Raw genomic sequence first — 13,551 nt, 5'->3', positions numbered from 1 at the left:
TTACGTCATTTAGCAGACACTCTTATCCAGAGCGACTTACAGTTAGTGCATACATCATTTTTTTTATACTGGCCCCCCATGGGAATCAAACCCACAACCCTGGCGTTGCAAATGCCATGCTCTACCAACTGAGCTACATCCCTGCCAGTCATTCCCTCCCCTACCCTGGACGACGCTGAGCCAATTGGGCGCCGCCCCATGGGGTCTCCTGGTCGCGGCTGGCTACGACAGAGCCTGGATTTGAACCAGGATCTTGAGTGGCACAGCTAGTACTGCAATGCAGTGCCTTAGACCACTGCGCCACTCGGGAGACATGATATGACAGGAGACTGGTATTATGAGCTGCACATGGTGGGTAAATGTTTCTCGCGTACCACGACTAGTATTTTGCCAGGCCGTTTACTGAAAATGCACACTTAACCGGTCAATCTACATGTAAACTAGAACCAAATCTCTGACAAGAAAGGCAGTTTGACTGCATGTTTGACTATTTTTTTTTTGGGGGGTCCGGCTGGTAGATCAAGAATTCCACTGTATTGGCCCAGTCCCAGTCATACATAACACGTCTTGACAGTGTGATAGTTATTAAACTAGCATTTCCCTTTTCACCTGTCACGGAAATCTGGAAAGGAAACCACCTAAAAGCATTGCGTGATTGGCATCACTAGCCATCGTCACACATAGATCTTTAGTGTGCCCATCCAGTTCCTGTTCAATACCACAGAGACTTCAAAGAAACTGAGTTTGACTATGCAGGTGAGAGTGAGAGGTTTCCCTTGGCAACTCACTTCACGTTCATAACCACACAGGGAGAGGCCGGTTGGGGTTTAACCTTTTCATAAAACACATGCTGTAGCCTCACACAGTAACCTATGGAGGAGGACAGTTACTTCTGCTTGCGTAAGCCACCTGTGTGCTGAAAGCCTCTTAAAACCTGAGCGCACTGCTCCTTCCCTATGATGTGTGAGAGAGAAATAGAGAGGGAGAAAAGGGGAATATGGTGTCCGTCTGTCTTTGTCTGCGTGTCCAATATGTGACGTTCTATAGTTTCCAGAGAGAGAACACACTGAGGCAGGAAGATCGGACTGTGATGCTACTCGCCCTCTCTTGGAACAGACTATTCCCTTTGACAATGGACGTCTGACGTTGTGGCCTGTGCCCTAGCCTCCGCCAAGAGCCAGCGGCCTGTTGAATAAAATGTGATTGTCCGGACGACCACAATGCAGAAAACGTTCCCCTGTACCCTCCAGAAAACAAAAGTGGCCCTGTTCTCCCACCACGGCCCTATGAAGGAGGGCACTGTCCCCTGTCCTCTGGGCAGGGGTGGGGTGTGGGGCGTTTGGGATTCCAGTGCGGGCATCACTGGGAGAGACGCCGGGCTTGTGGAACACAAACGCCTGTTCTAGGCCTACAGCTGAAAAGCATATGAATATTGATACATAGTTTGATATGTGGGAGATGAACAGAGTGGAATCCTTTGAGACTGGGTGAGACTGAGCTGGTTTCTATGTCTCCATGCCAGGAGGAATTGGACAGCCTGATGCTGTGCTGATGATGTCCCACTGTGTCATGGGAACACTGCATCCTAATAGAGAAGAGACTCACTCATGTTGGTCATAAGCAGTGACGTCCATCAGTGGTTCCCAACGAGGGGTACTAGCACCCCTGGGGGTACTTGGCCTATCCACAGGGGGTACCTTAGAAGACTCATGAGACCATAGGCTTACTGGTAAAATGCACATGAGGGGGTACTCCGGGTAGAACAAAATTCAGTTGGTGGTACAGTAACTGAAAAAAGTTGGGAACCACTGATGTAGATAATCTGTCCTCACACTGAATGAGGGAGTAGAACAAAATCCACCCAGAGGAGGCTGGTGGGAGGAGCTATAGGAGGATGGGCTCATTGTAATGGCTGGAACGGAATAAATGGAAAGGTACCAAACACATGGAAACAACGTGTTTGACTCCATTCCATTGGTTCCATTCCAGCCATTACATGGGCCTGTCCTCCGATAGCTCCTCCCACCAGCCTCCTCTGAATCCACCCATTATACCAGGAACACTCGCTAACCAAATACATTTAGCTAATTCATAACCACATCAGCCCTAAAGCAAGCAATCATTCTCCTCTGACATTGCATGGGTGATAAGTTTGAAGGGGAAAGTCAAGGAAATAAAGTTGGTTCATTTTCCCGGTACAGGAAGTGAAAGAGGAGAGCAAACATTGCTTTGACCTTGTGGACTAGTTCTCTAATTGTGTTAACCAAAGAGCTGTTTGGTGACATTTCAGCACAGGTGTATGTGTGCATGTGTGTGTACACGTGATGTACTTGTGTGCATGAGAGATGTCTTCCGTTTTGCAGCTATGACACACTGAGTGTACAAAACATTAGGAACACCTGCTCTTTCCACGACATAGACTGACCAGGTGAAAGCTATGAACCCTTATTGATGTCACTTGTTAAATTCACTTCAATCAGTGTAGATGAAGGGGAGGAGACAGGTTAAAGAAGGATTTTCAAGCCTTGAGACAACTGAGAGATGGATTGTGTATGTGTGCCATTCAGAGGGTGAATGGGCAAGCCAAAATATTTAAGTGCCTTTAAACGTGGTTTGGTAGTAGGTGCCAGGCGCACCGGTTTGAGTGTGTCAAGAACTGCAACGCTGCTGGGTTTTTCACGCTCAACCGTTTCCTGTGTGGTCCACCACCCAAAGGACATCCAGCCAACTTGACACAACTGCGGGAAGCATTAGCGTCAACATGGGCAGCATCCCCGTGGAACGCCTTCGACACCTTGTAGAGTCCATTCCCCGACGAATTGAGGCTGTTCTGAGGGCATAAGGGGGTGCAACTCAATATTAGGAAGGTGTTCCTAATGTTTTGTACGCTCAGTGTAGGTGGCTGGTTTAAGGAACACCATCACATCTGACTAGAGCCTTGTTTACACCTTGCGCTAACATGTGAGTTTTGTGATCTGATAAATATGATCCAATGCCCATCTGATCAAGTTTTGTTGCGTCTACACATGGTGTTAAAATGTGTGACCTGATCAGCTGGTTTCTCCCTGTCTGCAAATTATTTGACAGAAATTCTTTCAAAATATTATGAATTAATTTATTTTAAGACAGTTACTGGTTGCATAAGACTTAGGCCAATGGTGCTTCCTGTCAATGATTTTAGTGGTTGGTAAATTATGATTTAAATGGTTTGACCATCCAGATCCGGAGGTCAGGAAGATCTGATCACAATCAGATTGTGTCTTTTAATCGCCTACACCTGTAAATGTGGGCACAATCAGAATGTGGACAAGATCAGAATGTGGACAAGATCAGGACATAGGACGCATGTTAGCACCAGGTATAAACAGGGCTCAGGAGAGCAATAGAACCAGTTCATGAGGATGTTTTTCGCATATTGACATTTATTGTCATGAGCCTTGCCCTGGAGGCAGCACTGAGTGGTTTCCACTAGATTGGCCAGTGGCAAAGTCAAAAGTGGCGATATTGTAAAAATTCATAAAAACTAAAATTAGCTTTTTGGCTTCATTTAAGGTTAGGGTTAGCAATCATTAGGGTTAAGGTTTAAAATCAGATTTTATGACTGTGGCTGTGCCAGCTAGTGACCACTCTGCCTCCAGTACATGAGTCATCCCAATAAATGCCAACCTGCGTGGTTTTCACGCTGCAGGCTTGACACTGACAGTCAGTAAGGCAAAGAGACAGCTCTGAATTCAAGTGTAATATTCTCTTGTAACTACATTTAGACCTTCTTGCTGTTTGGAGTAACACATTTGTGGTGAGTTAGTCTATTAGGTTATGTTATAGGTCATCTTGTGTATGTATAAAGGTTTCTCATTAGGATTTAATATATCATATACCTATATAGGTGTATATAGGTATATAGGTATATTTAAGCAATAAGGCCCGAGGAGGTGTGGTACATGGCCAATATACCATGGCTAAGGGCTGTTCTTATGCACGACACAACGCGGAGTGGTCTTATTGGTCATATATCATGCCTTTGCTCTGAGTTGTCAGTGTGGAATGGAGGACATTCCAGTGGAGACTTTAGTCCTGGGCCTCAAAATAGTTTATGTCCACCTGGGGAAAAAGGCATAACGTGATCAGTTAATCTCAACCATAGAAATAGAATCATTCTAGTTCTGTGTTCTCAACATGCTTTGTGAGTGCTCCAACACTGTGCCTTGAGTCCTATTTGGAAGTTTAAGACATCCAGTCAGCTCTTATTTAGAGTTTCTGTTGGTGGTTTCAGGAGGAGTTGTGGCATTTAATTTAGAGCGTTTGACCACGTCCTGAGCTTTGTCTTTCATATGAGTTCACCTGCTCTCTAGTCTGTATTTAGTCACACCGTGGAGCAGTCTGTATTGTGCTGTTTATAGGTGTGTTACATTGTGTTTTATGGTTAGGGGTTAACAATTACTGCTCTGGGAACTGTTTCATGTGAATGTGACCTCCCAGAAAGTGTGCGGGATGGAAACTATCTCTAAATGTTTCTTATCGTTCCATGTCTTTCTTCTTTGGAGTTTTTTTGTTGTCTTAATCATCCATCTCTCTAGAACTTTTCTATCTATAATCATCTAGGAAATGAGGTGACAAGGACAGGGAGGAGACTCACGCAAATGCACCCCCCACACACATACTCTCTCTCTCTCACACACACACACACCCTCTCTCTCTCACTCACACACACACAAACACACACACACACATAAACAATGTTGGAGAATGTAACCATCCTCTGTCAAACCGGTTTCCCGCCGGCACAGTTGCCTTCTTTGGTCTTCTCCAGTATTGTGTCTTTGAGAGATAATCTGTAATATTCAGTCTTCCTTTCAGTACTCATGACGCACTGTACGCCTTGAGTTCACTGTATCACCTTTATGGATTTCCATGTCAGTGGATTAGGTTTCTATAGAAATGGGTGCTTCTCCAGTGAGGATCTCAGTTTGTGGATCTATCCCCTTCAGACAGGATCTATCCCCTTCAGACTGGATCTATCCCCTTCAGACTGGATCTATCCACTTCAGACTGGATCTATCCCCTTCAGACTGGATCTATCCCCTTCAGACTGGATCTATTCTCTTCAGACTGGATCCTCCAGACTGGATCTATCCCCTTCAGACTGGATCCTCCAGACTGGATCTATCCTCTTCAGACAGGATCTATCCCCTCCAGACTGGATCTATCCCTTTCAGACTGGATGAAGTGTGTGTGGTTGTTTTTGTGTGTGTGTTTCTGTGTGGGTGGGTGAGTGCCTGCCTTCCTGCATGAGCGTGAGTGAGTGTGTGTGGCCTCTCACAAGCTGCCAAACAATCCTGAGATTCCGACCACAATGGATGTTTACTAAACTGTAGAAAACATGTGGGCTGTTTTCAGTCACATCATTATGGCTGCTTTGCCACCTGAGGGTGTCTGTGCACAGGTGTTAAGTTTCAGATCTGTGTGTCTCTCTCTCTCTCTCTCTCTCTCTCTACCCGTTCTCTCTCTCTCTCTCTCTCTCTCTCTGTGTACGTGCTGTTTTATGCATGAGACTGCTGCTTCTGTTTCAGTTACTTTGGGTGACCACTCACCTCAGCCCTGGCACCTACCCCACACGTTAGAAACTGTTGCTGTCAACAGCATAAAGGTTTACATGACATGGTTGCAGTAGTTTATAGAAGGGCTCTAGGGAGAAGGATTGACATGAGAGAAAGCAGACATGAAGTGGGGTATAGATACAGTCATCTGTCATTGACCTCATAATAACACAAAGCTGAGGCTATTCCAATGTAACCAGCTTGTTTACGATGCCTCCTTAAAACACTCTGACCTCACATCACCTATAGGACTATATAATATTTTTACATTTACATTTTAGTCATTTAGCAGACGCTGTTATCCAGAGCGACTTACAGTTAGTGAGTGCATACATTATTATTTTTTATTTTGCATACTGGCCCCCCGTGGGAATCGAACCCACAACCCTGGCGTTGCAAACGCCATGCTCTACCAACTGAGCTACATCCCTGCCGGCCATTCCCTCCCCTACCCTGGACGACGCTGGGCCAATTGTGCACCGCCCTATGGGTCTCCCGGTCACGGCCGGCTACGACAGAGCCTGGATATAATATTGTAGCAACCTTAACCCAACACCTAGCGATGCGTGCATGTGAGGGACTTGGTATAGAGAAGCGTGGGGACACACTCTTCCGACGGAAGGGGTTTTAAGGTAGCGACCTTAACCCAACCCCTGGTGACCTTGTCGGGAGGTTCAGATCTGTTGGCTAAGGTGTTGGGTTGACAGTCGCTTTGATTCCCGGTCGGGGCTACCCCCCAAATTTGCTACAATATCATGACTGTGGTAGTCATAAGTCCATCTACCACAGTATTTAGATTTGGAGGGTCTGAATCAAGGCTCATTCTCACTCAGTCAACAACACAAGACTTTAGAACTCCAATCCAAGACTTTAGAACTCCAATCCAAGACTTTAGGACTCCCTTTCTCCTTTGTTCCTTTTCTTCAACCTCTTTCTCTAGCTGTCTCTCCTCCTCAGTAACTATCCTCTCTCTGTCACCCTCCTGCTCTCTCTCTCTCGCTCTCTCTTTCCACTCAGTAGAAGTAAATGGTCTTGTAAAAACACACAGAGCGGGGTGACATCCAAGTGTTTTGCATGCTCCTGCTCCCCTCCCTACGCTGTCAAATAAAAATAGTGGTTGCTATCAGCTGTTCTGCTATCAGCGTTTTTATACTGTATGTTTAACAAGGTGAGGCTATGAGAGGGGGAGGGAGCACCACAGAGCCTGGAGACTGTAGCCAACCGCTGCACAGATTTTGCCTCAGTCTTTTGCCATTTGAATGGTTTGCCTTTATGGTGTCTAGGAGGAGTGAATGTGGTTCAGTGGTTGAATGTGACTGATTGTAGCTATAGCTGTGATTTCTCCACTATAATGTAATAGAACCACGGTGTTCCTCTCAGATGCATTGTATAATGACTAATGCTTTCAGGAGATGAACTCTGTTCTAGGAAATACCTTTAGAAAGTTTGCTGATGGGAATTCTTTAGGAGGTAGCCTAACAATAGTTTATTGCCTGGTTAACTGCTGACCAAACATGTCTCTGTAATTTACAGGCGACAGGCTAAAGGTAAGATGTCAATTCAGAACATGTAAACAGCTAAAGTGTATAAACCTTTGGTCTCTGTTAAAGAATTTGAAACCTATACAATTAATGTGTGTGTGTGCGTGTGTGAGAGAGAGAGGGAGACAGAGAGATGTAACACTTTTAAAACATCTTCTCGGTCTTTTCATAGGCTAAATGTCTAAAAAGCAAAATACTTATCATGTAAATGAGGTTGGAGGTGGAGGCGTTATTTAACGTTGTAAATGCACGTCCTAAATAACATTGAGAGAGGGAGGCGGTTTCGGGGTTGACCCTGCAGTGGCGTCACTGTGGTGCGAAAAGGGACTTCGGAGATAGCAAGAGGACAGACGTTAGTAGTATGAGCCAAATGATACGGAGGAAAAGAGAGTTAGCTGTTTAGCGCTCCGGGAACTTTTTCATGCTGCACAAACAACGAGGTAGGCATAATAATATATTTCCTCCTTTATGATAACTTTGAAATGTTTGTTTTTTTGTTACGAAATCATGCCACAGCTTTTGTTTCAGTTTCCAATAAGCCTATCAGAAAATGTTAGAGAAAGTGATTTGCTTTTGCTACAGTTTCAATGAATGTGTTCAATGAATGTGTCAATGCATCACTGTTTAGGCTATGGAGCTGAATAGATCCAAATGATTTATAATTTAAATGTATCCTAAGCCTATGGCTCCGTTTTTAGTTGTAACCTAGATTGATCACATCCCAGTCAACTAGGCTATATAGCCTGTAATTGCTAAACATTGTATATATTGTTTCCTAATGTAACAGTTAACAGTTCATATGTTCAAATAATTAATTCATTACCATAGCTCTATTAATTAGTAGGCTACTGTGAGGGTATTTTTTTATTCGGAGGAACTACAGTATTTCTGATTCCCAAGGACTTATGGCAATGCAGCTTTTCAGCTCTTGTAGGCTAAGGCATATCCTGCCGTGAGATGTATTTAGATTCAAATTCAAACTGCATGGGTTTTAGATTTACATTAGTATTTTCCTTCAGGCTCTATCAATTGTGACTAGTCTGAGCGCGTAAAGGAATGAACGTCACAGAACCAATCCAAGCCTACTTTCTGTCTGATGCCTGTTGCTTTTTGGCATTCTTCGAAATCTCCTTGTTGGTAGGCTATAAAAAATAAGCTATGTAAAATCATGAAATAATCATGTAAAACTCCAAGGTCTTCTACCTGAGCCTAATTCTTTCCAATAGGTGCACTTACGGCTACAGCAAATAGTCTCCCCTATCAGTCCACAAGTCAACACGTTCCATTTGTGAGTAAGTATGCGGTGATACTGTTCCCATTGCGATTATTTACCTGCATGGTGTGCAAACACACCGCTCTTTGTCGCCCTTGAGCGAATTCCCACCTGATGCAACGCGCCCGCGGGAGGAGAGAAGCAGAGCTGGGGACTGAGGGGGGGAGGGGAGGTGGGATGTTTGGCGACAGCTATGCAAACTGGCTCCAATCTCAGTCGGGGCGGGCAAACCGAGGTGACAGACCATTCCGATTCCCAGGATTGTTTTCATCCGCACATCGACCCTGTGACCTCTGTGATATAAGTCTATGACCTCCTCAACCTGAGTGATGCTGACATTGAGCAGATCCGGATTACTGTACCAGGACCCCCAGAAGGTTTTTCCAGATGGTCGCACTCTAATACCCCTTTCTTAACTCCCAAATAAAGGATTCCATCCTAATGCAGTTTAGTCATTTATCCAGTAATGGGGTTTTCTGGTTGTTAAACCAATTAATGTCTTGTAATCGTGTGTAATTGTATTTCAGCCTCATGTCTTTTTTAAGGCCTGCATTAGGCTACTATTACATGGTCATAAACATTAGCCTGTAGGTTCTTTGTTTTTCACTTCATCATTCTACATTTTAGTCATTTGGCAGACATTCTTATCCAGAGCAACTTACAGTAGTGAGTGCATACATTTTTGTACTTTTTCATACTGGTCCCCTGTGGGAATCGAACCCACAACCCTGACGTTGCAGGTACCATGCTCTACCAACTGAGCTTCATCTCCCTCTGTTTGACATCTATTCAGTTGATATCTCTCATGCATAGTGTCCTATGATTTTGGTCCATAGTTTATGGATCAACCATGCTGTGATGGTCATGTCAGGCTATAAACCATGCTGTGATGGTCATGTCAGGCTATCAACCGTGCTGTGATGGTCATGTCAGGCTATCAACCGTGCTGTGATGGTCATGTCAGGCTATCAACCGTGCTGTGATGGTCATGTCAGGCTATCAACCGTGCTGTGATGGTCATGTCAGGCTATCAACCGTGCTGTGATGGTCATGTCAGGCTATCAACCGTGCTGTGATGGTCATGTCAGGCTATCAACCGTGCTGTGATGGTCATGTCAGGCTATCAACCGTGCTGTGATGGTCATGTCAGGCTATCAACCGTGCTGTGATGGTCATGTCAGGCTATCAACCGTGCTGTGATGGTCATGTCAGGCTATCAACCGTGCTGTGATGGTCATGTCAGGCTATCAACCATGCTGTGATGGTCATGTCAGGCTAAGATCTTTTTCTTGTTATTTTATCCAGAGTTGTGATATTATTCTGGCTATCAACTGTCTGTCAAACAGCTGTAGTGACTGGACGGTGCCTGTTACACCATAGTTCATTGGTTACATCCGTTATATGCAAAACCTTCCAAGCGGTACAGGATATTTTCTTGGCTGAGTGCCGTCCGAAGAGGGAAACTGTGTTTGACATCAATATCAATGGGACACATCAACCTATGGTTCATCGAGATATGATTCATCCAGCACACGCCTTCTTCCTTATGGACCTGTTTTGTTATGTGAATGAGAAGAAAGTGAATGTCTGCTCACTGCCTGCTACCTACGCTCCAGGTGGAAGGTGCCCTTTGACACAGATCTAGAATCAGATTACCATCCTCAAATCATAACCTTAACCATTAAGGGTGAAAATGTTATTAGATGATGTTAGATCAACTTAGGAGCAACTTTATCCTACTCCGTCTGGTGCTGTCAAGCATGGTCTTCATTGAGCTAGTAGTGTGTTTTGGGGTCATAATGGTCTTTATCAGGTCGTGATGTCATATGAGCCTGTAGTGGTGCTGTGAGGAAGTTATTTGTTGAGCTTCAGTCCCCAGTGTTCTATTCTCAGCTCCTTCCTGAAGACTACGCTAACATTTGCTTACCAGACTTGAAATGGTTCCCGCTTGGGGAGGCATGAAAGCCTCTCACAGACCTACCACACACAAACACAAACACACACACACACCCTTTTCCTTCCACAACCACCAGCAAAACCAGTGTCAATGACAGCAGCGGAGTAGGCAAGCTGTGGCCCCTCTCCCCTCTTCATCTCAACGAGGACTTCACCAGCCCCTCTCCCCTCTTCATCTCAACGAGGACTTCACCAGCCCCTCCCCCCTCTCCATCTCAACAAGGACTTCACCAGCCCCTCCCCCCTTCAGCTCAACGAGGACTTCACCAGCCCCTCCCCCCTCTCCCCTCTTCATCTCAACAAGGACTTCACCAGCCCCTCCCCCCTTCATCTCAACGAGGACTTCACCAGCCCCTCTCCCCTCTTCATCTCAACAAGGACTTCACCAGCCCCTCCCCCTCTCCCCTCTTCATCTCAACGAGGACTTCACCAGCCCCTCCCCCCTCTCCCCTCTTCATCTCAATGAGGACTTCACCAGCCCCTCTCCCCTCATCTCAACAAGGACTTCACCAGCCCCTCCCCCCTCTCCCCTCTTCATCTCAACGAGGACTTCACCAGCCCCTCCCCCCTCTCCCCTCTTCATCTCAACGAGGACTTCACCAGCCCCTCTCCCCTCTTCATCTCAACAAGGACTTCACCAGCCCCTCCCCCCTTCATCTCAACGAGGACTTCACCAGCCCCTCTCCCCTCTTCATCTCAACAAGGACTTCACCAGCCCCTCCCCCTCTCCCCTCTTCATCTCAACGAGGACTTCACCAGCCCCTCCCCCCTCTCCCCTCTTCATCTCAATGAGGACTTCACCAGCCCCTCTCCCCTCATCTCAACAAGGACTTCACCAGCCCCTCCCCCCTCTCCCCTCTTCATCTCAACGAGGTCTTCACCAGCCCCTCCCCCTTCTCCCCCCTTCATCTCAACGAGGACTTCACCAGCCCCTCTCCCCTCTTCATCTCAACAAAGACTTCACCAGCCCCTCCCCCCTCTACCCCCTCATCTCATTGAGGACTTCACTAGCCCCTCTCCCCTCATCTCAACAAGGACTTCACCAGCCCCTCCCCCCTCTCCCCTCTTCATCTCAACGAGGACTTCACCAGCCCCTCCCCCCTCTCCCCTTCTCCCTCTCCCTTCTGTTCCCCTCTCCCCCACTCCTCTCTTCTCTTGGTCCCTGTGGTTGGTGACATCAGAAAAATAAGCTGTTTATGGTGCAGTATTGTCAGTGCAGCAGTTGAAGTAGAGCCATGCATTGATGCACAGCGTATTGAGGTATACGTGTGGGTTACTGTGAGTGTCTGCCTGTAATTATATCTGCATGTGAAGATTACAGAAGGTTTTTGATGAGTTTGAAATGATTATCCTCACTGGTGCGATCTTATGATGTTCATTCTGTGTGTGTATGATGTGTGATGTGGGATACGGCCCACCCTGTTGATGTGGGGCTGGATAGGAAAGAGCATGCTCAGACAGCCCTGGAGACGAGGCTGACAATATGATCATTGTATCAGAGTTGGATGAAGAGGGATGGGGGCGGCATGGTGTGTACATCTGGTTTGTGTGTGTGTTTATCTGTTAGAAGAGTGTCTGTGCATGTTATAGGGGATCGGTTGGGGTGGGACATTAGTCCCAATGGTGCCATTACAAGGCTTGTTAGAGCATTACACTCTGTGTGTGTGTGTGTGTGTGTGTGTGTGTGTGTGTGTGTGTGTGTGTACATATTCCACGTGTTGCAGTGGGAGCATCAGGCTCATAAATAACAGTGTAATGTCAAAGCTGGTGAGTGTGCTATTGTTCCTGGCCTGCAACGTTCTTTACTTTGGAGATGTTGAACTGTTGGAAGAGCTCTGTAAATTCTACTACTCAGATATAAAGTGTGGACTTTAGAACACAGATCTGTGCTGAATGTACTAAGTGTCCAAACTGGCCTAACGTTCCATTGTCTCTAAACCCCCCTCTCCTATTCCCTCCCCCAGGAGAGCAGGGCATGGCCGGTAAGCCGTTCCGGGCCACCTTCATCTGGAGCAGCATCATCGCCAACCTCCAGCAGCGCGTCGAGGTCAAGCGCCACCGCCACAACCTCAAGACCTACCATGACTGTTTCCTGGGGTCAGAGGCTGTGGACGTGGTGCTGGCCCATGTCATCCAGTCACGTTTCTGCGGCGATGCCGAGGTGCCTCGCTCCAAGGCCGTACGCCTCTGCCAGGCCCTGATGGACTCGCGGGTGTTCGAGGCGGTGGGCACCAAAGTCTTTGGGAATAAGGAGAAGTGGCGTGCCACCTTCGAGGACAGTAGCTGTAGTCTGTACCGGTTTCTTCCGCTTCCGTCTAGTCCCACTACCATGACCAGCTCGCACTCGACGAGCACCATCACCATCGAGAGTGAATACGACTCGCCGAGCAAACACCGGAACAGCTATAGCCCACCTCTCAAACGGTACGGTAGGCTGAGTTTAAAGCTATGTTCATGAGTTGATATGTTTCGTAATCATTCCCAAATAGCGGATTAACAATGAATTAATTTTATGAGGGCTTTCATCCCAAAACTCAACTCATGTATCGCCAATGAGTATCAACCTCTGTGACCTTGTTGTTACTCTCACTGATTGGTGCTTCTCAGTTGTCCAATCAAGGCTCTCCTTGCTGATGATTGTGATAATGTTCCCGTAAACCTAATTTGCATGGCTCAAACTCTTGATTCTTGCAGCATAATTCCTATGATTTTTTCTTTCTACCCAAACATGCAGTTAGACACTCGGTTAGAGAGCTCCTTTTTAGGCAGTGAGACAGGGACTGTAGGTTTTGACTCAGAGCTCTATAAGTGGTTATGGGTTTAGAGAGTTTGTCACAGAGCCTGCAGATTTGGCGCCGTTGGTCATTATTCTGGGAAGTCCAGAGATAAAGAGGTGATGTCAATGTTTTCAGTATGTGTTGTGGATGCTATGTGTCTCTCTTCTGTCTTTAAGAGTGTAGAACAGTAAGTAGCTATTCTCCATGAAACTTTTATTTTTTTCTGAAGAATTCCTTAAGGACACTAGAGTGTAGAGGACTGAGATCTGCACTGAGATCAACAGGAGAACTGAAGTGGTGTGAGGATAATATCATATGGCCGTTGGCCATGGTGGCTCTCTGGTCTCCCCCGAACCATGTAAAGTGGTCCTAAGTGACAGCTCAGGACTGTACCCATGAAAACCTGC

At 46.3% G+C, this 13,551-nt stretch overlaps 1 protein-coding gene across 1 annotated transcript in view; it reads left to right on the top strand.

The window, feature by feature from the left end:
- The first annotated feature begins 7,486 nt into the window (after positions 1–7,486).
- The window catches only part of LOC311120758 (DEP domain-containing protein 7-like), an 11,926-nt gene continuing 5,861 nt past the window's right edge, over positions 7,487–13,551 (top strand). Inside the window, exons 1-2 of the mRNA XM_084195333.1 lie at positions 7,487–7,578; positions 12,332–12,791. Coding sequence (XP_084051459.1) covers positions 7,560–7,578; positions 12,332–12,791 — 479 coding nt within the window. The 5' untranslated portion in view covers positions 7,487–7,559. The remainder of the gene's footprint in view (positions 7,579–12,331; positions 12,792–13,551) is intronic.

Source organism: Coregonus lavaretus (assembly GCF_964263955.1).
Source record: "Coregonus lavaretus genome assembly, contig: HAP1_SCAFFOLD_431, whole genome shotgun sequence".
NCBI classification, from domain to species: Eukaryota; Metazoa; Chordata; class Actinopteri; order Salmoniformes; family Salmonidae; genus Coregonus; species Coregonus lavaretus.
Note: the sequence above shows the minus strand (reverse complement) of the source record. Positions and strands in the feature narration are given on the sequence as shown.